The sequence below is a fragment of the Vidua chalybeata genome, chromosome 27, assembly GCF_026979565.1.
Source record: "Vidua chalybeata isolate OUT-0048 chromosome 27, bVidCha1 merged haplotype, whole genome shotgun sequence".
Taxonomy (NCBI): domain Eukaryota; kingdom Metazoa; phylum Chordata; class Aves; order Passeriformes; family Viduidae; genus Vidua; species Vidua chalybeata.
In genome coordinates, this window is record NC_071556.1 from 4109098 (window position 1) to 4134598 (window position 25501).

Here is a 25501-nt window from a genome sequence, read left to right on the forward strand (position 1 = left end):
CCACACCAGGATCCCGGGGAGGGAAAAAATCCTGCTCACCCAAAAGCCTTGACTTTGCTCCTCCTCCTCCTCGGTAGGATACAGAAATCTTGAGGATTTTATCCTCGTGAGGAGAAAGGAGAAAAGCTGAGGAAGGAGCAGGGATGGGGACAACTCCTCCGTGTGACAAAGTCCCTCATCAGGGATCTGGGGGCACCGGCACCTCTGTGGACCTCCCCCCCCCGGCGCTGGTTCATCGCCAGAGGGAGGGAGATGTGAAAGTCTGGGCTTGGAATAAAGGAGGTTGTGAAAGTCACTGACTCCGGATGGAACCGGAGCAGGAGAGAGCTGAAAGGAGGATAAAAATAGCCCCGGCTCGGTGGGAGACTGGGAGGGCTGGGGGGACACGGGGATGGGGTGTGGTGTGGGGGGGACGGGCCATGGACTGGGGGGGAACAGCTGGGCTGGGACAGACCGGGCTCCTGGGAGCACATCTGGATGGGGAAACAGTGGCAACAGCTGTTTTGGGAGCATGGGGGCAACAGCTGGGTGGATGGCCCTCGGGTGACAGCGGGAACAGCTGGAGTGGGGTCATGGGGGGCACATCTGGATGGCAGAGCCGTGGGGTCCCGGGGAGAGCGGCCAGGGGGCTGTGCAGGGCTGGAAACAGCTGGATTTGGCCTTGGGGTACATCTGGACGGGAGAGGCCGGTGAAGGTGGCACTGATGGGGACAAGGGGCTGTCCCAGCCGGCACCGGGCCAAGCCGGGTCCCTCTGGGGCTCGGGGAGCTCAGTTCCTTCCCAACCCCCCCAGAGCAGCCACGGAGGGTCCTTCTCTCTCCGGATGAACTCGATGAAGTCACCAGTCGCCTCCCGGAGCAGGGAGATGGCAGCGGGGTGGCAGGAACAAGGTCATTAAAGCAGAAAGAAAAATACATTAGAAATGTTCAACTGCTCAGTCTTGCCTGAAATGTGCTTAAATCAGCCCCGAGTAAACAATGAGACGGGATTAATGCCAATTAGTTTTCATTAGAAAGGTGGCATCACCCTCCCCTGCTCCCCAGGGGCCGCTCCCTGCCTTGCTGGGGACTGGGGGAGCTCCCGGGCAGATCCAGCCCCGGGAAGGAGGGTGACCGCGTCCTTCCGAGCCCGGGGCTGCGGGGAACCGCCTTATCTCCGCCGAGACAGAGGCGCGGGGCCGGCGGCAGCCGGAGCTTCAAAGGGAACCCACAAATCCGGCACATGCAAAGCCCCAGCTGGTCCTGCAGATAAACAGCGACCGGGCTGGGGTGGCCTCAGCCAGCCCCGGCAGCTGTGCCACTTGCTCTGGGGGGGATTGGCTTTGGAGGGGGTGGGTTTGGGGTGATGTTTGGCCCTGGGTTTGCTGCTGGGCCCCGGGGAGCTGCTCAGCCTTGGGGTGATGCTCGACTTGGAGGTGATGCTCAGCCCGGGGTGATGCCTGAACTCGGGGTGATGCTCAGCCCCCGGGGATGCTCAGCCTCAGGGCAGTATTTGGGGTGATGCTCATCCTCAGGGCAGTATCTGGGGCCATGCTGGGTGCTGCCACCATCAGTGACCCCGCAGGGTGGGAATGTTCCCGTGGCCACCACATCCCCCTCAGCTGACACGAGTCTCCAGGTCTCAGCTCACCACCATCATCCCAAAACACTTCCTGGGCAGGAGGGCTGGAAAGAAGCCACATCACCTCCAGAATGGGACAAATTCCATCATTTTTGGGGCTGGCACAAGCGTACACCGGCCTCACCGGGCAGGACACACCCATTCGCGGTGGTGGCCGATCCCCGGTGCCTCTACACTCCCGGGGGGGGTCCCTGTCCCCCAGCCCGGGGCACGGCCCCTGTCATTAGCACCCAGAAAATGTTGGGTTTGTGCCTGGGAAAACACAGCAGATATGTACATTAAACATCAAATTATAAAATTAACAGATTCCAACTGCGGATGATTTGCATGTGCAAATTAACTTAATTACCACTCTTCCTCCCCGAGCGCCCGCGTGCCGGGAAGGGCCGGCCCCGGCACGGCCGGCGGCAGGTGCGGGGACCGGCGGGACCGGCGGGACCGGCGGCTGCGGCAGCTGCGGGGGCCGGCGGTGGCCGGGGTGCTCCCGGGAACGGGGACACGTGTGTGCGAACACACACGCGTGTGCACAGCCGTGTAGGGACACGGGGGCTCTGTGGTGGCCCTGGATGTGGCTGGGAGAGGGGACGTGGATGGAAGCACGGGTGGACACACACACGGATGGACACGCATGGATGGATGGACACATGGATGGATAGACACACACACGGATGGACACACACATGGATGGACACACGGATGGACACACACATGGATGGACACACGGATGGACACACACATGGATGGATGGACACACACATGGATGGACACATGGATGGACACACACATGGATGGATGGACACACACATGGATGGACACATGGATGGACACATGGATGGATAGACACACACACGGATGGACACACGGATGGACACATGGATGGATGGACACATGGATGGATGGACACACGGATGGACACATGGATGGACACACAGATGTACACACGGACACACAGATGATGGACACATGGATGGATGGACACACGAATGGACACATGGATGGACACACATGAATGGACACACACGGATGGACACACATGGAGGGACACATGGATGGACACACAGTTGGACACACAGACGATGGACACATGGATGGATGGACACATGGATGGACACACGGATGGACACATGGATGGATACACGGATGGACACATGGATGGACACACGGATGGACACACGGATGGATGGATGGACACACACATGGATGGACACATGGATGGACACACACGAATGGACACACACGGATGGACACACATGGAGGGACACACAGATGGACACACATGGAGGGACACACAGATGGACACACAGATGATGGACACATGGATGGATACACGGATGGACACATGGATGGATACACGGATGAACACATGGATGGACACACGGATGGACACACAGATGGACACACGGACGGATGGATGGGCACACACGTGTACATGGGTGCAAACACACGGACACACGTGTATGCACAGCCACACACACACACACAGGGAGGAGCACACCCTGGGGTCCTGATCCAGGGGTTCTGCCAGGGAGGACGGGGCAGCCGTGCCAGGATCCCCTGGGATTGGGAATCCTGCCGGGGTCCATCGCTGGCTGCGTGGGGGACCTGCCGGTGCCCACGGGGGGCTGTGAAGGCACCGCTCCCCAAAACCCCTGCCTGGGCCCCCGCAGGGAGCGGGGGGGCCGGGGGTGGCATTGGGATCTCGTGCCGTGCCGAGGCGTGCCGGGCCAGGCCGGAGGTCACGGCTGCCACCCCGCGTGCTCGGGATGCACGAGGCCGGCGGGGCACAGCCCGGGGGGGGGGGGGGGGGGGGCGGGGGGCGACACACCCCTGACCCCCCTCATCCCACCGCACCCCGCAGTGAGACCGGCCCTGCTCATCGCACGTGTGGCCGCGGGACTCGGCCGAGCCCGTGGACTCCTCCGCGGCGAGAGCTATTCCCTTAAAGGTCACACAAATCCCCAAATCCGGGAATAAATCCCGATCTGGAGGCTGCGGATGGGAAGAGCCCTCCCAGGGCCGCTGTTTTCCAAACTGCCAGCCAAAATTCCTGCACGGGAGGAGTCTTGGGACCACCAGGGCCGGGGGATGTCGGGGTCGCATGGGATATTAGGGTGCCACTGGGTATTAGGGTGCAGTGGGATATTAAGGTGCCATGGGACGTTTTGGGATGGCGGGATACCGGGGATTTTAGGGTGCCATGGGATATCCGTGGGATATCAGGGTGCCCCAGGATGGAGCTGATCAGCAAAACGCGCCTGGACGGTGCTTGCAGGAATTGTGGAGGAATTCATTCCGAGGAGGGGTTGATTAATTAGCCATAATGAGCCCGAGCTGGGGGAGCAGAGGGCCGGGGCTGTGTGAACAGGTCAAGGGGCTCGCGGGGTCCCCTCGCTGTCCCCCTGGGGACGGTGATTCAGGCGCTGAGTCATGGCTGTGTTTCCTTCCCCTGGAGACCCCCCTTCCGTCAGTGTCCCCCCCCGGGGGTGGCCGTCCCCCTCCCTGCCCTGGGAACCGGCAGGGACCGGAGGGATGCAGGAAGAGGTGAATCACGTTCCGAAGCTCCTGCTCGCCAGGGCGGGCAGAGCCCCGGGCACAGCTCGGGGCACCCCTGACACCCGGACAGGGTTTCACCCTGGTTTGGGGTTTTTCAGGCTAAAACAGCTGGGACAAAGCAACAAAGCGACCAAAGGAATGCCGTGCTAGGCCCCCACCCTGCGTGTCACCCCCAGACCCCCGGGTGACACCTCGGGGCCCATCCTGGCATCCCCTGCAGCCCGGGGTGGGCAGGGTTGGGTGGGCAGCACCCGAGGGGTGCAGAGCAGCTCCTGGGGGCGAGGGGAAACTGAGGCAGGGGATGGGGGGCTCACATCGAGGGAAGGGGTTCAGCCTGGGGACAGGGATATGTTCGGCAGCAAAGGAGGGGAATCGCCTTTGAGGCTGTGGGGGAATGGGGTCCCAGCCCCTCACCGGGATGGGAATGATGGGAAACTGAGGCAAGGGGCGGAGGGGATCGGCCTCAGCCCCTCTTCGTGCCAGGGGTGGGGGAAACGGAGGGAGAGGATGGGGGGAGCTCGGTCTGAACCCCTCTTCGTGCCAAGGATGGAGGGGAACCCGGGCAGGAGATGGGGGGGATCAATCCCAGCCCCTCCCGGCACCCGGGATGGGCGAAACTGATCGAGGGGACGGGGGGGGGGGGGCCGGTCCCACCCCTCCCGGCGCCCGGGAATGCGGGGGGAGTGCTGCCCCTTTTCGGGGGGGGGGGGTGCCGAGGCAGGCGGGGCCGGCTCCCTCCGCTCTCCCCCCTCCCCGCCGGGGGCGGGGGGCCCGGGGCCGGGCCGGGCCGAGCCGCCTCCCCGGGGCGGGGGCAGGGCGGGGGGCGCAGCCGCTCCGGGAACGCCGGCGGCGGCGGCTCCTCCATCGCCGCTGCTGCCGGAGCGGCCCCGGTGCCGCCGCAGCCACCGGGCGGGCCCGGCCCCGGCCCCCCGCCCCCCCCCCCCCCGCGGCCCCGCCCCGCCCGGCCCCGGTACCGGCGCTCCCGCCGCGGCGGAGCGGAGCCGAGCGGGGCCGGGCCGAGCCGCTGCCGGTGGGCGCAGGTGCGCGGAGCCCCGAGCCCCCCCGGACCACCCCCCTCCGGGACGGAGAGGTAAGAGCGCGGCCGGTGCCCCCCCGCCCGCCCCCCTCCCGATGCGGTCCCGTCCCGGTTTATCCTCCTCCTTCTCCATCCGTTGCCCCTCCTGGGGTGGGGGGGGAAGGGAGAAAAGGGGGTGCGCCCCCCCCCCCCAGCCCTCCCCCCTCCCGCCGCCGCCGCTGCTGCATTGGGAAGCGGCGCTTTTGTTAGCGGAGCGGGCGGAACCTTGAAGGGTCACGGGCTGGAGGGGCCCCCCCCGCGCCCCCCAACCCGCGCCCCTCTGTCCCCCCTCCATGCAGCCTGAGCCCCCCTGCACCGCTGCCCCCCCCAGCACCTCCATCCCGCATCGCCATCCCCACCCCGCCACTCCTGGGGGTCCCACCCGCACCCCAATTCTTTCCCCCTCCCAGCCCCCTCCCGTACCCCCCACCTCCAGCCCGCACCCCCAGCCCTCCCCGGTACCCCGCGAGCATCCCGGTACCCTCATCCCGCACCCCCAGCCCCCCCCCCCCCCGGCACCCCGGAGACCCTCCCCGCACCCTGATCCCGCAACCTCATGCCCCCACCGCCAGCACCCCTGCTCCCCCCAGCACCCTGATGTGCCCCCCCCCGCACCCTGGTCCTCCCCACATCCTCACCCCACACCCCCAGCGCCCCGATCCCGCACCCCTCTCCCCAGCCCAGCATCCCGACAGCCCCCCCCGCACCCTTGAGCCCCCCCATCCCCTCCACCCAGCACCCCGTCCCCACCCCCCCCTCCTCTCCCACGCCCCCCTCCCACCCATCAGCCCCCCGGACCGGCACCCCGACCCTCCCCCAGCCCCGGGACACGGCGATGGGCGCGGGATCCGGAACCCCCCCCCCGCCCCGAGCTGGGAGGATGAGGATGAGGATGAGGATGAGGATGAGGATGAGGATGAGGATGAGGATGAGGATGGGAATGGGGATGGGAATGGGGATGGGGATGGGGATAGGAATGGGGATGGGGGGGTGTCTCTGCCTCGTCGGGCTCCGTTTTGCCTCCGCTGCTTCTTTGGGAAGCAGCCAGGGCTTGTTGTTTTTTTGGGGTTTTTTTTTGGGGGGTGAAAAGGAGGGGCTGGTCTGTGCCCCCCACCCCGGGCAGCCTCTGCTGGGCTGGGGGGGCAGAGAGACTGAAATGGGGGGGTCCGGCCAATGCAGCCCCTAGAAGGGCAGCGTGGAGCAGTGAGGCTCAGCCTGGGGGGTTTGGGGGTTGTGCCCCCCCCCTCAAATAATCGCGCAGGGCTGGGTGGGGGGCAGAGAAATCCCCACAAATCCAGAGGGTGCCTGGCTCTGTCTCGGGGCTGTAACTTGGTGGGAACAAGACTTGGGGGGGGCAACCGGCAGAAGTGGGGGACCCGCCGTGCACGGGGGGGTCTGACACCCCCCCGGTGTCAGGGCAGGGCCGGGGGGGCCGTGCAGGCAGCGTCTGCCAGGCTGGGGGGGCTCTGTCCCCCGTTTTGGGGCTCAGCACTACTGCACCGTCGGCGGATTTGGCGAGGGGGGGACCCTAAAATAACATGGCTCGGGATGTTTTGTCTGACCCCAGTCCTGCCCTGTCCCCCTCTCTTGGGGTGCCCTGGGCACCCCCAGACCCAGCAGACCCCCCCTGCTCCCCCCAGCCTGACGTCCATCATCCCACATCACCCAGAGCTGTCGGGGGGCTGGGGCACCCCAAGACCCCCCCAGCCTCTCCAGCCCCCCCTCCCATGGGGCAGAGGGGAATGGGGAGCCCCTTCCCTGTGCAGAGGCTTTGGGGAGGGGGCCCAGCACCCCCCGTTAGAGCGAGGGAGGGGGCAATGCCCACGGGGCTGTGCCATCAGCACGGGGTGACCTTGGGTGAGCTCTGCTTCCTGCCGTGCCTCAGTTTCCCTCTGCCAAACCAGGTCATGAGCTGTGGGGCGTTGCAGAGGGGACCCCCAATCCATTCCCCAACCCTGGGGTGTGGAGAGGAGGGGGTCAGACACCTGCTAGGGGTGACCCCCCTTCACGGGGGCCCTGCTTCCCTGGGAGAGGTGGGGGTGATGATGGCACATGTGGCACCGCCGTGTCCCCCCCAGGTGCCCCCTCGGTCTCTTTGGCCCCAGCAAGGCCGGATCCCGCCCCGGGGATGTGCTGGGAGGGGGGGCAGGGGGACGGCTGAGCTCCCTGCCCTGCAGACACAGCCTTGGGGAAGGGTTGGATTGGTTTGGGGGGCCCCTCTGTGCGCCCCCCCCCCCGGCAGTTTACCCCACAAAATGACGCTGAGAGCGGCTCTGGGGTCCGTCCTGGGGGTGCCAGGTCCGGGCAGTGCCGTGTGTCCCCCTGTCACACCCCACTGGGTGCTGGGGTGACATCCCGGCGGGTCCCGGGGTGCCAGCGCGGCTCCGCAGCCCCTTTGCAGCGTCCCCGGGGTGACACGGGAACTGGGTCACCGCTGTCACCGGGCCACGTGGCTGCGCTGGGGACGTTCTGTGCGTGGGGGGACAGGAGGTGGCCCCGGGGGTCGGGTTCAGCTTTGGGGGTGCCGGGGGTAGTTCGGTGTGTCAGTGTGGGGGGGACACACTCACCCCCCTGCCAGGAGCCCCCCGATGGTTTTGGTGCCCACGAACAAAGGGCAATGGCCCAGTTCGGCCGGGTGACCCCGCACAGCAGCACAGGGGTGCATGCGTGTGCTCCCCACGGCAGAGCTGTCCCCTCTTGGGGGGCTGCAGGGACCCCCCGTGCTCCCCCCAGACCCGGGCTCTGCTGGCTCTGTGTCCCTTCCAGCCCCACCAGGAGCCCCAAGTCACGGGACAGGATAGTGACAGCAGGCTGGGTGTCCCTGTCCCCTCGGGCCTGGCAGCACTGCCAGGCGATGGTTTGGCTCCCAGTTAAACCAGTAACTAACTCCTGCGCTGCCACCAGCACTCCCACGGCGGTGCTGGGGCACAGCCCGGCCACGAGGCCCTGCTCGCCAGGCACTGGAGCTGGATGCAGATCCCTGCTGCAGTGCCGGATGCGGTTTGTATCCCTAGACAAGCTGGAATATTTTTAATTAAACCTGCCAGTTTGGATGCGATTTCATTTTTCAGTGGGCTGAGCTGCGCCGGGCCCTTGGAGCATCTCCTGCGCTGGGGTCGGATCCCAGCTCGTGTCCGGGGGGATTGTCACCAGGCGGGGACACCGCGCTGTCCGGGGTGGCTTTTCCTGGCCGGTGTCTCCCGCTGTGCCAGGCCGGCGGGGCCGGCCGCGATGGTTTCCCCGGTGGTGCCGCTGTGGTGGCATCCGGTGCGTTTCGGCGACATAAACAGTAGTAAAGCAAAGCAGGAGCAGCCCCGGCTCCGTGCGGGAGCTGTGCCTGCCTAACCTGTTGGTGCCCATCGCCGCTGGCATCGCCGGATCGCCACCGGCGCCTCCCGGGGAGCTCCCGGGCTCTGCCTGCCGTGCCCAGGGTGGTGCTGGAGGTGGAGCCGGAGCGTGGCACCCAAAGGAGGCTCTGCGCCCTCGGCAGTGCCCGGCCCAACGGGACACGACGGCCTTGAGGCCATCCAGCCGGGCCTCAGGGACCTCCAGGCTTTGGTGGTGTCCCCCAAAAGGGGATGAGGGGTTGGATTCCCTGGGTGAAGCAGGGGGAGAGGAAGAGCAGTGGGCTGGCACAGAGGAGATCCCCGAGGGGCTGCCGTGTGCTGCCGGGATTTTACTCCCTATTTAATTACAATTTTGTCAAATTAAAAAAAAAAAAAAAAAAGAAAAAAAAAGAGGGGGGATAAAGAGATCTCTCTTGTCTCTTTGTGCCGGTTCCCAGCAGCCGGTTAATTAAACAGCGGCTGCACCGGTCCCGGAGGACCCCAGTGCTGGGGCTTGGCGTCACACCTGGGCTCCAGTTGCTCCCAGTTCAGCCCAGTTCGGGCCGCTGGCGGCGTGGCTGTGGCTGTGGCAGTGTCGTGCCGATGCGCCGTGGCTAATCCTCACTCTTCCCCGTGTAATCCCGCCCGCCGGGATAATCCCATCAAACCCGGCAGCGCCGCGGCCGAGCTCAGCGCCGGGTTTGGCGCCGGGGGGATCTGGGAGGGACACGCGGGGGGGGACACGGTGGCCCCGGGCGAGCGGCGGCTGCAGGAGCCTGCGGGGGGCTCAGGTGGGGAAACTGAGGCACGGAGCAGGGACCAGGACTGGAGCGAGGCAGTGCTGGGAACAGGGTGATGGAAGAGAGTGGAATGGGACAAGCCAGCGGTGGGCACCCCGAGAGATGGATCCGGCTCTGTCTGGCATGGTGGGAACACCGCGGGCATTTCTGACCGCCCCATCCATCGCCTCCTGCCGGGAAGGCTGAGACACAGCGCCGGGAAATCGGGAAGTGTCAAGGTGGAGGTTTGGGAGGTGGGAGCTGGGATCCATCCTTGCCATGTGCCCAAAATAACCCGTCCCTGCCGTGCTCTGTCCCTCGTGCCAGCCCTGGTCACACGTGTGCCAGCACACGCCTCACACGTGTGACACCCATGAACACACTGGCACACGTGTGACATGTGACACCCATGAACACAGCTGCACACGTGTGACAGCCCCTGCACACCTGCACACGTGTGACACCCATGAACACACTGGCACACGTGTGACATGTGACACCCATGAACACAGCTGCACACGTGTGACATGTGACACCCATGAACACAGCTGCACACGTGTGACAGCCCCTGCACACCTGCACACGTGTGACACCCATGAACACACTGGCACACATGTGACATGTGACACCCATGAACACAGCTGCACACATGTGACACCCATGAACACAGCTGCACACGTGTGACATGTGACACCCCATTCACACGTGTGACACCCATGAACACAGCTGCACACATGTGACATGTGACACCCCATTCACACGTGTGACACCCATGAACACAGCTGCACACATGTGACATGTGACACCCCATTCACACGTGTGACACCCATGAACACAGCTGCACACGTGTGACATGTGACACCCCATTCACACGTGTGGCACCCCACAGGTGCACAGACACACAGGCGCCACCGGATGCACACACAGGTGCCACCCGGGTGCCCACGCACTGTCACACACAGGTGCCAGCTGGTGCCCGCATTCCTGCACATGTGTGTCAGCCGGTGCCTTCTGCCAGCCCCTGCACACGCACACGACACCTGGCGCGCACACACTGACAGTGAGTGACATGTGACACGTGTGACACTTGCTGTACACACCGACACCTGCACACACACACACACACACACACACACACACACACACACACGGTGACACCCCCCGCACACACGTGACACCCCCTGCACACCCCCCCAGGCACAGATGGCACCTGGCACACCTGGCAGGGGACAGGGACACCATCCTGCCCCGAGGCTTTTGGCGCCGGTGCCTGAGAAGCTGCGCCGGTGGTGGTGGTGGCGGAGGGGGTGACAGTGACAGTGGCGGTGGCAGCGGTGGCCTGGTGGGTGCCGCGGGCTGTGCCGGGAGAACAAGGAGCAGCTCCGAGGGCGGTGAGGCCGCTCGGACCTTCCGGCGAGGCGGCAGCGCGGAGGCGGCGCTGGGAACAATGGCCCTTTGTTCTGCGAGCCGCTGGCATCCCACAGCCCGGCCTGCATCCCATCCTGCATCCCACAGCCCATCCTGCATCCCACAGCCCACCCTGCATCCCACAGCCCGGCCTGCATCCCACAGCCCATCCTGCATCCTACAGCCCACCCTGCATCCCACAGCCCGGCCTGCATCCCATCCTGCATCCCACAGCCTGGCCTGCATCCCATCCTGCATCCCAGCCTGCATCCCACAGCCCATTCTGCATCCCACAGCCCATCCTGCATCTTATATCCTGACCTTCATCCCATCCCATATCTTGGCCTGCATGCCAGCCTGCATCCCACCCCACATCCCACGCTGTGTCCCCTAACCCAGCCTGCATCCTCCACCCCATCCTCCATCCTCCACCCCATCCTCCACCCCATCCTCCACCCCATCCTCCATCCTCCATCCCATCCTCCACGCTGCATCCCAGCCCGCATCCCACTCCACATCCCACATCCCATACTCCATCTGCACATCCCACTGCACATCCTGCATCCCTCTCCTCATCCCACATCCCACGCTCCACCCCGTCCCCCGGCTCTCCCAGCGCCCATCCCAGCTCCGTGGGGCTCTGAGCCGGGTGCTGGTGGCTCACGGGGGTGGGGGGGTGCTGGGTGTCACCCCACAAAGCTCCCACCTGTCCCCAGCCAGGACAAAGGACACTTCCAAAACAGAGAGCGTGATGGAGAGGATGGGAAGGAGGAGGAGGAGGAGGCAGCAGGGTGAAGGCTCACGTGCTCTCACCCACACCTTGGCACCGGAAGCCACTTGTCACTTTGTCACCCTCTGGGCGCACCGGTGTGGCAGGAGGAGATTTGCTGGGGGTGGCCGTGTCTCCTGTCCCCTCCAGTGTCCCCATCCCCGGGTGTCCCTGGGAGGTGGGCGGCTCCAGGAGGGAAGGTGGGCACCCTGAGTGCCACCTCCAGGGCCATCATCACAGCAGGGGACAGCAGGAGGCTGGGGATGGTGCTGTGACACTGCTGTGACACTGCTGTGACACTGAGGTGACACTGCGGTGACCTGCCAGCCCCAGCCCCTCTCTGCCCATTGAACCCAGCAGATAATATTTATATTTAACCTTATTTAAACACAAGTAGGAGTTTGAAGATAATCCTTATGGGAAGAGCTGGCTCTGGGCCTGGAGAGTGGAACAGCCCCGTTGTCCCGACCAGAGCAGCGCAGCTGACGTGGGGAGGGGGGACCTGAATGCCAACAAACCCCCAAAACCAACAACCCGACTTTATTAGGGCTTAAAATCTGACCTGGCTGTGGGGCTGACCCTTGGTCCCGACCTCCCAGAGCCTCGTCCTGGCTCTGGGATTGGTGGGTTGTGATTGTAGGGCTGCTGTCTGAGGATTGGGGTGGTTTTGGGGTGGGTTTGGGGATCGGTCTTGCTCTGGGATCGGTGGGTTGTGATTGTAGGGCTGCTCTCTGAGGATTGGGGTGGTTTTGGAGTGGGTTTGGGGATCGGTCTTGCTCTGGGATTGGTGGGTTGTGATTGTAGGGCTGCTGTCTGAGGATTGGGGTGGTTTTGGGGTGGGTTTGGGGATCGGTCTTGCTCTGGGATCGGTGGGTTGTGATTGTAGGGCTGCTCTCTGAGGATTGGGGTGGTTTTGGAGTGGGTTTGGGGATCGGTCTTGCTCTGGGATTGGTGGGTTGTGATTGTAGGGCTGCTCTCTGAGGATTGGGGTGGTTTTGGAGTGGGTTTGGGGATCGGTCTTGCTCTGGGATCGGTGGGTTGTGATTGTAGGGCTGCTCTCTGAGGATTGGGGTGGTTTTGGAGTGGGTTTGGGGATCGGTCTTGCTCTGGGATTGGTGGGTTGTGATTGTAGGGCTGCTCTCTGAGGATTGGGGTGGTTTTGGGGTGGGTTTGGGGATCGGTCTTGCTCTGGGATCGGTGGGTTGTGATTGTAGGGCTGTTCTCTGAGGATTGGGGTGGTTTTGGAGTGGGTTTGGGGATTGGTCTTGCTCTGGGATTGGTGGGTTGTGATTGTAGGGCTGTTCTCTGAGGATTGGGGTGGTTTTGGAGTGGGTTTGGGGATCGGTCTTGCTCTGGGATTGGTGGGTTGTGATTGTAGGGCTGCTGTCTGAGGATTGGGGTGGTTTTAGGATGGGTTTGGGGATCGGTCTGGCTCTGGGATCAGTGGGTTGTGATTGTAGGCCTGCTCTCTGAGGATTGGGGTGGTTTTAGGAAGGGTTTGGGGTGCCTGTGGGTGGTGCAGGTGTGTTCAGCAGCCTCCCATCCCGGGAATGCCGGGGCTCCGTGTCCTGGGGTGTAATTGCAGGGTTCCCGCCTGGAGCCGGATGTAAACACTGCAGGCTGTTATTGTGGGGTCTCCCGTGGGACCGAGCCAGGAGCTGGTGTCCCTCTGCCTGCTCGGGGACAGGGATCCACGGGGAAAGGGATTCACGGGGAAAGGGATCCACGGGGAAAGGGACACGCTGGGGAAGGGGCTCCTCGGGAGTGGGACACCCTGAAGACCGAGGCTCCATAAGGAGGAGGCGCCATGGTGACAGGAAACCCTGGGGACAAGGATGGGACACCCGGGGTGCACGGGGGAGGTGCCATGCCCGGACTGGCAGGGCTTTGGGTGGGGGTTCCCAGGGCGGTGCCCAGGCTCGGGGCAGGAACAGGGGGTTCCCTCTTCCCTTCCTGAAGGGGAACTGAGGCACGAGACCGGAGGAGGTGACTCGGAGCAGCCGGATCTGCTCCTGTCACCGCCCTGGGGCCATGCGGGTGCCAAAGAGGGGTGACAGGGTGAGATCGAGGGGACCCCGCCAGGGCACAGAGCCCCTGGGGTGGCACAGGACGAGGAGGGTGAGTGCCTTTGGGGACAAAGGGACGTGTGGGGCTTTGGGGATGAGGGGCATGGATGTTTTGGAGGGGCACGTATGTGCTTACCCCTTAGGGGACAAGGAGGGGTGACAGTCTTTGGGGGGACAGGAGGGACATAGAGGGATGTCTGCCAGTAGGGACAAGTGGCTTGGGGGGACCAGCAGGACGGGAGGCTCCTGTCCCGTAGAACTGGGGGGGGACAAGGGGACAAAGGCTGTGAACTGGGGGGACCACAGGAGAAAAGGGCTGTGAATTGGGGGGGGGGGGACACAACATTCCGTCTGCCACCCCCTCTGTCCCGTCCCCCCCCCCCCCCCCCCACCCCGGGGTTTATTTCGGCGTGACGCGTGATCCTCCTCGCTAGGAAACCGTTCTTAATATGCAGATGAGCCTGGATTTAATATGCAAATCACCATGCGGCTCTGGCCGGCCACCAGCACCGGCGGCGTGCTGGAAGGGACGTGTCGGGGCACCCATGGGTGGCACCCGGGGGGGATCGAGGGGGCCCCCAGCAACTGGGGCAACCTCTGGGCACCCACGGTGGGTGACAAAGCCACCCAAGGTGACCGCGGGGTCCCCACCATCCCCGGTGCCCGTGTCGGGGGCCGGACGCCCTTGGTCGCTTGCGGTGTCCTGGGGGGCTCGGACGCCTGTGTCCCCACCCGGTGGGCGATGGGGAGGGGACAGGGACGAGGGACAAGGGACAGGAACGGGGGCTATAAACGGCAGCTGTAAGCGGAGCCGGTAACCGGAGCGGGAGGCCCTGGGGGACATTTGAGCCGCCGGCGGGGCCGTGGAAGCGCCAAGGTAAATGGTGGGTGCTGTGTCCCCCCCCTGCCACGCCGGTGACCCCCCCATCCCTGTCACCACGCGGGGACCCCTCCGGTGCTGGTGTTCCCCCGTCCTCTTGGCACCTCCGCAGCTCTGGGGGTGCTGCCTGCGCCCCCCCGGGAGCTGCCGCTCGGAACGGGGGGGGACCCGCGGCAGGAGACAGGGACAGGGACAGGGACAAGGCCAGCGCGCGGTGCCAGGTGGCCGGGGTGACATTTGCTCCGGCCCTGCCGTGGGGACAGCTGCTTCCTGGCTCTGCCATCTGAACCGGCCCCGGAACGGAAACCCGGGGGGGGGGCTCAGCCCCCCAGCCCCGGCGGCAGCAGCAGCTGGGATTAGGGGGGGCCCATGGCAGCTGGGGGGGCACTGCTGGTGACCCCCAAACCCCTCTGTGGCAATGGGGGTGGCACTGTGTGACCCCACTGAGCAAGGGATGCTCTGGGCACCGGGGGCCACATTTTGGGGGGCTGGAGCACGTGCGGGGGGTGGGGTGGTGTAAATACCTCATTAGCATATGTAATTACTGATTTCTAATTGGCGTTGGGCGCCTTCTGAAGGAAATAACCCCAAAATCCGGCATTAGACCGATGGAGTGAGATGTGGATATTGAGATTATTCCAGGGAGGGGATTCCCAAAAAGTTGCCTTTTCAGGGATTTCACTGTTGGTGCCCTCCGCCTTTCCCACCCCCCATTCCTCAGTGTGTGCCCCTTTTCCCAGATTCTCCCCTTCCCAATGTCCCCCCCATTCTCCAGTGTCCCCCACCCCTCAGTGTCCCCTCTTTCCCACTGTCCCCCGTATTTCCCAGTGTGTGTCCCCTTTTCCTGCTGTCCCTTCTTGGTGTCACCCCCATTCCCGCTGTGTGCCCCCCTCTCCCGGTGCCCCCCTCTTCCCCATTGCCCTTCTAAGGGGTTTATGAGGATGGGGGACCCGGGGTGGGGGGACCCCGCTGTCCCCCTGTCCCCGCTCTGTGTCCGGGGGGGTTCTCACCGGTGGCTCCGTGCCGCCGCTTTCCCGTGGAGACGCCGCGGTGCCACTCGGGGGGGGTCCCATGGGTGCCCCCCCCCCCCGGGTCCCCGGCTGCGGTGACAGCTGCCGGGGTGAGGTGGGGGTTGGTGGCTCCGGTTACGGTGACATCAGCCCTACCTTCCCACCTGGCGCGGGCGGGGGGCACGGGCCCCCCTCCCCCGGGGGTCGCGGGGGGTTGACGTGACAGCTGAGCGGCTCTCGGGACGCCGGAGCCCCCCCAGCGCCGCCGGGGCGTCCCGGAGCGGGGGGGGGGGGGGGGTGTGCCACCCCCAGCCATGGGACCGGCGCCTGCGGGACCCCCCTGCCAGCGGAGGGGACAGTGGTGACATAGGGCAGCGGCGGAGGCGGCCGGAGCAGCTCAGGTGGGCAGAGCGCCGCGCTGGGCGGGGGGGGGGGCAGGTGGCACCGGGAAGGGGGTGCAGAGTGGCCCCCCCGACAGGGACACCCCCTCAGTGGGATCAGAGAGATCCCGCTGTGCTCAGAGCCGCTGGGATTGCAGCAAGAGGGGGAACGCTCGGGCTGCTCCCCCTTCCTGCCCCATGCCCCATTGCCGGGGGTCGCGGAGATGCTGGGGGCGGGGGGGTGGGACAGGTCAAGCAGCTCCTCCCGCCCCCCAAAACTTTGGATGTGCGGGGTGAGGGCTGAGCGTTCTGTGCAGTGGGGAAACTGAGGCATGGAGCAGGGACAGGGACGAGGGACATGTCCGAGGCTGTTCACCCGCTCCGTGACCGAAATATCCAAGTGGAGACCCCCCCCCCCCATCCTCAACACATCCTCCCCCCACCCCCCCGCTGCCTCAGTTTCCCCACAGCCCCGCTGGGGACACGCACGGTGACCGTCCCCCTGCTCCGCCGCCGCCGTGAATGGGTCCCTGTTTGTCACCCCCTGCTGCCGTGTCCCCCTCCCCGCCGTGCCCCCTCCTCCCCGTGCCCCCCTCTTCCCGCTGCCTTTTCTTTTCCCGCACAATCGCTGGCATTTATGGCGCCGGAGGCTCCGGTTACCCTGAGCCCGCTCGCTGTCACCACACAGGCTGGGGACGGTGACACCGGACCCCCCGCTCGGGGTTCCAGGCAGCGACACGGCCCCCCCCGGCCCCCGACCCTCCCCCAGGCGCGGGCGGATTCTCAGGTGGCCGATGGACACCGAGCCCTTCCCTGGGGTGATTTTTGGGGTCCCCCTTTCCTCCCTCCGGCTCTTGGTGGCTTTCGGGTGCTGCTGTGTGACAAACCGGGCAGAAAGAGCTCATCTCCTGCTTGTTGGGGACACCGCGGGGACAAAGCTGGGCGTCACTGGGAGCTGTGGCACTGTGGGGACAGGTTTGGATGTCGCTGAGACAGTGGGGACATGGTTGGGTGTCCCTGGGGTGGTGACACCCTGAGGATGGGGTCAGTTGTCCCCAGGGGCTGTGACACCGGGGTCAGGTCCCACTGGGGTCACCTCCTGCCCTGGGGCTGTGACACAGCAGGGTCGGGGTCAGATGTCCCCGGGGGCTGTGGCACCGCAGAGGGGACCGGGTTGGGGACAGTGGTGACACCACGGAGGGGCTGGGGACGCGTCCCCGCGCTGGCACCGCCCGGTGTGCAGGGCCCGTGACCCCCAGCCCCGCACAATGTCACCCGTCCCCGGTCCCCGCGGGGGAGGAGGGCGCCGCTTCGATCGCTCCCGCTCCCGGCTCCCATGGAATTAATGATCAATTAATTCCCTGCCCGGCTGCTAATTACCCAGCCCGGCCCCGGCCCCTCGGGGACGAGCGACAGGGTGGGGATGGTGGCCCAGCGTGGTGAGGGGACAGTGGCGGTGGCACTGGGGCTGTCGGGATGGGGGGTGCTGTGACACCCTGAAGCATCCCTGGAGATTTTCCAAGACATCCCTGTGGCGTTTTGGGAAGGGGAAGAGCCTCTCTGGCTTCCCTCGTGTCCCCATGTCCCCGTGTCTCTCTGTCCATGTGTCCTCACCCTCCTGTCCCCATGTCCCCAGCCCTGCCATGTCACCAGCAGTGCCTTCCCCACGTGCTGCTGGTGACAAACCACCGGTCTGGCCCCAATCCCCCTGAGGGTTTGGGGTGCTCCGGGGGGGGGGGGGGTACCCGCTGAGCGCTGCCCCTCCCAGCCCTGCCCGTGCCCGCAGGTGCGGTGGGTGCCCACCCAGGGCGGGGGCCACCATGGCACCCCCACCCCGCGTCCCCCTGGTGCTGCTGCTGCTGCTGGCGGCCGAGAGGATGGCGAGGGGCACCTTCCCCGAGGAGCCCGGCCCCATCGCCGTGGCCCCCCCGGACTGTGAGTGCCCACCCGGGGCTGGGGGGGAGTCGGGGTGCTGCACTGGGGCACGGGGGGGGCACGGCTTGGCATGGAAAGGGAGGGGGGGCTTGGGGTGATTTGGGGTGAAGGTAGAAGGGGGCACCCAAGGGAGGGTTTTGGAATAGGATAGGATGGGACCACCCGTGGGCGGGGCTGGGCTTTGGGCTACTTTTGGGGGTACCTATGGAAAGGGTTTAGGGGTTTTGGGGTGCTTTGGGGCGAAGGCAGGCGGGGGGCACCCATGGGGTGGGATTTTGGGCCGAAGGCGGGAGGGAGGTGCCACCCTGTGGGTGGTCACCTGGGCTGTGTGGGGGTGCCCGGCCCCTTGTGTGACCCCTTGTGCCCCCCCCAGATGTGAAGCACTACCCCGTGTTCGTGGGCCACGGCACCGCCCGCCCGGGGGGACCCGAGGGGGGCAGCACCCAGCGCCTCAACATCCAGCGCATCCTCAAGGTCAACCGGACCCTCTTCATCGGGGACAGGTCTGGACCCCCGCACCCCAAAGCCTCCCCTCCACGGGGGTGGGCACCCCACACCCACCCCGCTCCTCTTTGCTGGGCAGGACCCCACAACCTGCCCGGGGCACCCCAAATCTGCCATGGGGCATTGGGGGGGGGGGTCACTGGCACTGACACTGCCCTGGTGATGTTCATTGTCCACCCCAGCACCCCAAATCTTCCCGGGGGGGGGGGGTGGGGGTGGATCCTGTATCCCCGGTGCTGGGGGGCACATCTCAGCTGGGGGGTGGTGACACCTGTGTCCCCCTCCCCAGGGACAATGTCTATCGGGTCAGCCTGGAGCCCAGCGGGGCCGCTGAGATGCGCTACCACCGGGTAAGTGCTGGGGCTCCCAGGGGGTGCTGGGGGGGTCTCAGGGGGTGCTGGGGGTCTCAGGGAGCTCTGGGAGGGCCTCAGGGGGGTCTCAAGGGGGTGCTGTTGGATTGTCCCCATCCCCACGCTGGTTTTCCCCACCCAGAAACTGACGTGGCGCTCGAACCAGCACGACATCAGCATCTGCCGGATGAAGGGCAAGCACGAGGTACAGCCCGGGGGATCTGCACCCCATGGGGACCCTCTGGTGGGGACTGAGCACCCTCTGTGACCGTGTCACACCCTGTCCCCTCCCCAGTGTCACCACCCCATTCCCTCCCAGCGGTTGTATCTCTGATTTATTGGTCGCTTGGCTAAATTGATTTTGTACTTAATTATTGGGGGCCAGAAATCCCATTCCCAGCTTGCCATAAATGCAGTTCTGGGGTGACAACAGCCCCACCAAGCCATCCCCTGGCAGTGCTGAGGGCCTGCATGGGGTGGGATGAGTTGAGGGGGGTTTTGGGGTGCTGAGGGTGACGGTCCCCTCTCCCGGCGCAGGCAGAGTGCCGAAATTTCGTCAAGGTGCTGCTGGTGAGGAACGAGAGCCTCCTCTTCGTCTGTGGCACCAACGCCTTCAACCCTGTCTGCGCCAACTACAGCGTGAGCCCCCCGGGGCAGATCCCTGTGTGGGAGGGGGGCTTGGGGTCAGGGAAGGAGGGGACACCCATGGGAAGGGTTTTGGGGTGAAGGCAGGAGGGGACACCCATGGGAAGGGTTTTGGGGTGAAGGCAGGAGGGGACACCCATGGGAAGGGTTTTGGGGTGAAGGCAGGAGGGGACACCCATGGGAAGGCTCTGCAACATCAACACCTTCAACCCTGTCTGTGCCAACCACAGCCAGAGCCCCCCCTCAGGATGGGGATCTCAGGTCCCCCTCGTGCCCGGGTGTGTCCTCACGTCCCCCTGTCACCCGCTCTAGATGGACACGCTGGAGCCCGTCGGGGACAACATCAGTGGCATGGCCCGGTGTCCCTACGATCCCAAGCACGCCAACGTGGCCCTGTTCACAGGTCAGTGGTGGCACTGCCAGTGTCCCGGCGGGCACCGTGTCCCCCAGCCCTGCTGACACCTTGTCCCCTGCAGGGGGGATGCTCTTCACCGCCACGGTGACGGATTTCCTGGCCATCGACGCCGTCATCTACCGCAGCCTCGGGGACAGCCCAACCCTGCGCACCGTCAAACACGACTCCAAGTGGTTCAAAGGTGTGTCCCCACCCTGAGCTGTGCCAGGACATGGCACATGTCCCCTGTGACCCCACCCTGGGCCATCCCTGACCCCGCTGTCCCCGCAGAGCCCTACTTCGTGCACGCCGTGGAATGGAGGAGCCACGTCTACTTCTTCTTCCGGGAGATCGCCATGGAGTTCAACTACCTGGAGAAGGTGGGACACGTCCCACTGGGAAGTAGATTCACAGAACTCACAGAATCACCGGGTTGGAAAAGACCTTAAAGATCATCCAGTCCACCCCAGCCCAAACACCTCAACTAAACCCTGGCACCCAGTGCCACATCCAGGCTTTGTTTAAACACATCCAGGGGTGGTGACTCCACCACCTCCCTGGGCAGAGAATTCCAGAACTTTATCTCTTTTTACATTAAAAAATGTAAATTTTTAAAAATTGTAAAATGTAAATTTTAAAATTGTAAAATGTAAATTTAAAATGTAAATTTCCCACTATCCAACCTATATTTCCCTTGACGCTAGACGATCCCATAGCTCCCTTCCAACCCAAACCATTCTGTGATGCCCTCAGGGACACCCAGGGTGGGGACAGGGACGCAGGGATGGCCGTTGGGATCGGGTGGTGACAGGTGTCCTCCCTGCAGGTGGTGGTGTCACGGGTGGCCCGGGTGTGCAAGAACGACATGGGGGGCTCGCAGCGGGTGCTGGAGAAGCAGTGGACGTCCTTCCTCAAGGCCCGGCTCAACTGCTCCGTGCCGGGCGATTCCCACTTCTACTTCAACGTCATCCAAGCCGTGACGGACATCCTGGAGCTGGACGGGCGCCCCGTGGTCCTGGCCGTGTTCTCCACACCCACCAACAGGTCAGAGCCTCTCGTGCCCTGCCCAGACTGCCCAGGCTCAGTGGGATCGGAGCTGCGTGCCAGCTGGGATCTGGCTGGAATGCAGGCTGGATCCTGAGTGGGATCTGGGATGAGGCCTGGGGTGGGTCCAGCTGGGTCCTGGACAGGAAATGGATTTGTTTCCATTTGGGATCTGCAGGGCCCCTGGCGCTCCCGGGGCCTCCCCGTGTTCACCCCACAGCCGTGTCCCCACAGCATTCCCGGCTCCGCCGTCTGCGCCTTCGACATGACCCAAGTGGCCGCCGTCTTCGAGGGACGGTTCCGGGAGCAGAAGTCACCCGAGTCCATCTGGACACCTGTGCCAGAGGACATGGTGCCAAAGCCACGGTGAGGGACCGGGATGGGGACAGAGCTGGCAAGGACTGCTGCTGGCAGGGACACTGGTGGGACTGGGGAAAGGAACAGGGCTGGGGACAGGGACAGAGGCAGCCATCCCGCTGGGATGGGGACAGGAATGGGGACAGGGGTGACGATAACCACGGCCAGTACCAGCGGGGCTGGGGACAGGCTGGGGACAGCGCCACTGAGCCGTGCCGTGGCCGCAGGCCCGGGTGCTGCGCGTCCCCGGGGATGCGCTACAACTCCTCCAGCGCCTTCCCCGACGAGATCCTCAACTTCGTCAAGACGCACCCGCTGATGGACGAGGCGGTGCCGGCCCTGGGCAACGCCCCTTGGATCCTCCGCACCATGACCCGGTGGGTGCCCGGGGGGCTTGGGGACACCGGGGGGCGCTGGGAGGGCTGGAAGGGGCTGGGAGGTGCTGGAGGTGCTGGCCAGAGCCTCCCGTGCTGCCTTTCCACGCTGGTGCCAGCACTGGGAGCGTTAGGAGAGCTGATAAATCTCATACACTTTGCAGTCAAGATTGTCTCGTCCTAATTAAATCTGCCTTAATTGCCGCTTGATGGGGAATTAATCAAGCCGCGCTCTTGGGCCGCAGCCTCCTGGCGGCAGGGCAGCCAGGGCGTGAGCGGGGATGGGGACAGGGACATGGAATGGAATGGGGACAGGGACAGGAATGGGGACAGGGACATGGAATGGGGACAGGGACATGGAATGGGGACAGGGACCTGGGGATGGGGGAGTGGGAATGAGGGCAGGGTTGTGGGGCTGGAGCTGGGGACATAGGGCTGGGGATGGTGACATGGAGCTGGGGATGGTGACATGGAGATGGGGATGGGGACATGGAGATGGGCTTGTGGGGCTCACCCTTTCCCCCCTCCCTGGGGACCCCCACACCCCAACATTGCCCCCTCCCCCACGCAGGTACCAGCTCCGTAAGATCGTGGTGGACAACGCAGCGGGGCCGTGGGGCAACCACACCGTGGTGTTCCTGGGCTCCAGCACCGGCACCGTGCTCAAGTTCCTCATCCTGCCCAACGCCACCAGCAGCCCCGCGCCCGCCGCCCCCGGCAGCCAGAGCGTCTTCCTGGAGGAGTTTGAGACCTACCAGCCCGGGAGGTGAGTGCCAGGGTGCCAGAGGAAGGAGAGGGGGCAATAAGAGGGGTGGGTGGGGTGCATGGATGGATGGATGGATGGGTCAGAGGGATGCAAGGTTGGGGGGAATGGATGAGAAAATCTCCTCTGGACTGGGACAGGCTCTGTGGAGGGCCCTGTGGCTCAGGGCTGGGGCTATGATGAGCTCTGCCCTGTCCCCAGGTGTGGCCGGGACACGGAGGACGAGCGGCGGCTCCTGGGGCTGGAGCTTGACAAGGCTGCGGGGTCCCTGCTGCTGGCCTTCCCCCCGTGCGTGGCCAGGGTGCCCGTGGCTCGCTGCCAGCAGCACTCGGGCTGCATGAAGTGAGTGCCTCGGGCTGGGCAGGGCTTGCCGGTGGGGGCTGTGCGAGGAGTGGGGGGCTCACATCACCTCACATCCCAGGAATTCACCCTGTGCTGGACAGGGCTCGGCACGGATGGGAGCATGGCTGGGGAAACTGAGGCACAGCACGGGGCAGGGACAGAGTCCCTTCCTGTCCCCCTATCAGGGCTGACCCTGACATCTCTGCTCCCTGCCAGGAACTGCCTCGGGAGCCGGGATCCCTACTGTGGCTGGACACCCGAGGGCTCCTGCATCTTCCTGGAGCCCAGCCCCAGGTAACGCTGCCAGGCCTGGGGACATGCCGGGGGGACAGTGGCGTCCCCAGAGAGCACCGGCTCCTGCAGCCCCCAATTGTTGAGCCACAACAAATTAACTGCTCGCTGAAGGGAGCTGGGAGACTCTGCCAGACCATTTGGGACCCACTGACCCCCCCCCCCCAATTTGTACCCCCAGGGTGGCCTTCGAGCAGGACATCGCCGGCGGCAGCACGTCCCACCTGGGCGAGTGCGAGGGTGAGTGCGGGGCCGGGACCGGGCTCGGGGACGTGGTGGTGGCACCCGCAGGTCCCCTGACATGTCCCCAACGCCAGGGCTGGTGACGGAGAGCTTCGTGGACGAGCCGGACGGGCTGGTGTCGGTGAACCTCCTGGTGATCTCCTCCGTCGCCGCCTTCGTCATCGGCGCCGTCATCTCCGGCTTCAGCGTGTGCTGGTTCATCGGGCACCGGGACCGCAAGGAGCTGGCGCGGCGCAAGGACAAGGAGACGATCCTGGCGCACAGTGAGTCGGTGGTGAGCGTCAGCCGCCTGGGCGAGCGGCGGGCGCGCGGCGCCTTGCTGGCCCCGCTCATGCCCAACGGGTGGCCCAAGGAGCTGGGCAAGGTCACCCAACACGACCTGGACTCGGGGGTGCTGCCCACGCCGGAGCAGACCCCGCTGCAGCAGAAACGCTGCCCCGGAGCCCTCCAAAACTGCACCTGGGAGCAGAGTCACAACATCATCAACGCGGCTTTGCGGGACCCTGGAGGCTCCGGCCCCGCGGGCGCCGGGCGGGGGCACGGCGGCTCCGGCCTCCCGCCGCGGGGCATCCCTCTCTCCTGCCACGCCATCCTGGTGGACCAGGAGCTGGAGGCCGAACTCAGCGACTCCTCAGGTGACGGGCATTGGGGTCGAGACCCTCAGGAGGGTCCCCGCACCCGGCAGCACCCACCCGCCGGCGCCCGCCGCCCGCTCCGCAGCTCCTACGGCGACTTCGGCGGGACGCCGCACCCCAGCCCCGAGCGCCGGCGGGTGGTCTCGGCACCCAGCGGGGAGGGGGGAGACTTTACCGAGGGGCCGCCCTGGCACCCCGAGCAGCTGAACTTCAACGCCAACAACGGCACGGGCCGCCCCGGCGCCCACCTCAAGAGGAACCACACGTTCAACAGCGGCGAGGCGGCGGCGGGAGGCTACGGGCGGCACGGGACGGCAGCCCGGGCAGCCCGGGCACCGGGCACCCCGCGGCCGCTGACGGACCTGCACCACCTCCTGCGCTACGGCGTGGAGCGGACTCCCTCGGGAAAATAGGGTCCCACCCTGTGTGCGTCCCCCTCGCCAGGACACTGATGGGGGCCCCGGCTCCCTGGGGACAGGGAGGGGTGGCCGGGCAGGAGCTGCGGGCATGGGGTGAGGTGCTACATGGGTGAGGGGGGGGACAGGCACCCCCTGGGTGCCCCCGGATAGGGTTTGGGGGTGTGCCCGGCTGGCGTGGGGCAGTGCCCCGCGCTCCGGCTGCGTTGTCCCATGTGCCGGGGTGGAGCGTCCGCCGTGTCCCCTCCCCAGGCTGGACCCAGGGCTCGCAGCGCCCTGGGGGGCAGCAGGATGGACACACGGACACGGGCACTGGGCTGTGCCCCCCAGCCCGCAGCCCCACAGCGGCACCCGGGGGGCCTTTTGGGTGCTGCCAGACCTCTGGGGACACCCGGCCGGGGGTGCATTGATTGTGGTGATGGAACCTGGTGAACATTTTGGGTGCGGGGGGCTGGGGGCCCCCCGAATGTGGCGCTATCTGGGGATGGGGCACACTCCCACCCCCAGTCTGGGGTCAGCCCTTTCCCAGTGCCAGCCTAGGGGTTGCCCATCCTTCCCCCCCGCGGCACCCCCTCCTGGAAAGCACAGCCGGGCTGGGGGGGCACCGCTGGGGGGGTCCCCACCGAACCCACTCTCTGCTGGCAAAGGGTGCCCTTTCGGTGCCACCCCTGCCCGGCACCCACCCGGGGTGGCGTGTCGCGGGGGGAGTGGCAGATCCCCGGGGGATGGCAGGTCCCCAGGGGGTGGCAGGCTGTAAATAGGGCAGGGGGCGGCGGGAGCCACCCCCCCCAGCGGCCATGCATGCGGCCGCCCGCGGGCTGTACCCCGCGGCCCCAATAAACACCCGGTTACCGGAGGCGACTCCCCCGCCGCCGCCTCGGCACCTTCTTGACCCCCCCCCGGGAGCGGGACCGGCCGGGGGAGGGTGGCACAGGGCTGGGGGGGGGCACAGGGTGGCACCCCCTCCGTGGGCACCCGCACTGCCCAGCGCACACACACGCACCCACCCGCGCTCAGCCCCTCCCCGCGCACCCGCCCCCTGTCCCGGCCCCACGAAGGTCCCCATCCCACTTTCCCCACGAATTCCCCTGGGATAAGGCAGCGCTGGCGCCGTGTCCCTGCCCGTGCCACCCCACGCGCGCCGTGTCCCCTGCCTGTCCCCTTTCCCGGCTGTCTCTCGCCCCACGAGGCCACCCACGGGGGTCACCCACTTCCCTCTGCCCCCCGTCAGGCACTGCTGTCCCCTGGCCTGAGCACCCGCAGGGGCTGGGGGACACCTGGCACCCTGAGGGGCTCTGATGGCACGGGGACACCTGGGGTGGGGACATCTGGCAAAGGGATAC

The 25501-nt window shown here is 65.7% G+C and overlaps 1 protein-coding gene across 1 annotated transcript; it reads left to right on the forward strand.

Moving 5' to 3' along the window:
• Positions 1-5144: 5144 nt before the first annotated feature.
• Positions 5145-25019, forward strand: SEMA6B (semaphorin 6B). Its single transcript, XM_053965671.1, has 17 exons — positions 5145-5263; positions 17652-17800; positions 18174-18303; positions 18594-18654; positions 18797-18859; positions 19192-19293; positions 19612-19702; positions 19776-19895; positions 19985-20073; positions 20520-20737; positions 20972-21103; positions 21322-21471; positions 22040-22234; positions 22433-22573; positions 22790-22867; positions 23046-23104; positions 23182-25019. The coding sequence occupies exons 2-17, from the start codon at positions 17686-17688 to the stop codon at positions 24153-24155; spliced, it is 2718 nt and encodes a 905-aa protein (XP_053821646.1). The 5' UTR covers positions 5145-5263; positions 17652-17685; the 3' UTR covers positions 24156-25019.
• The last annotated feature ends 482 nt before the right edge of the window (positions 25020-25501 follow it).

Coding starts and splice junctions, on each gene's coding strand:
- SEMA6B (XM_053965671.1), top strand. CDS start 17,686: ATGGCACCCCCACCCCGCGTCCCCCTGGTGCTGCTGCTGCTGCTGGCG. Junction 22,235..22,432: donor GAGACCTACCAGCCCGGGAG/GTGAGTGCCAGG, acceptor CCCTGTCCCCAG/GTGTGGCCGGGACACGGAGG. Junction 22,574..22,789: donor CAGCACTCGGGCTGCATGAA/GTGAGTGCCTCG, acceptor GCTCCCTGCCAG/GAACTGCCTCGGGAGCCGGG.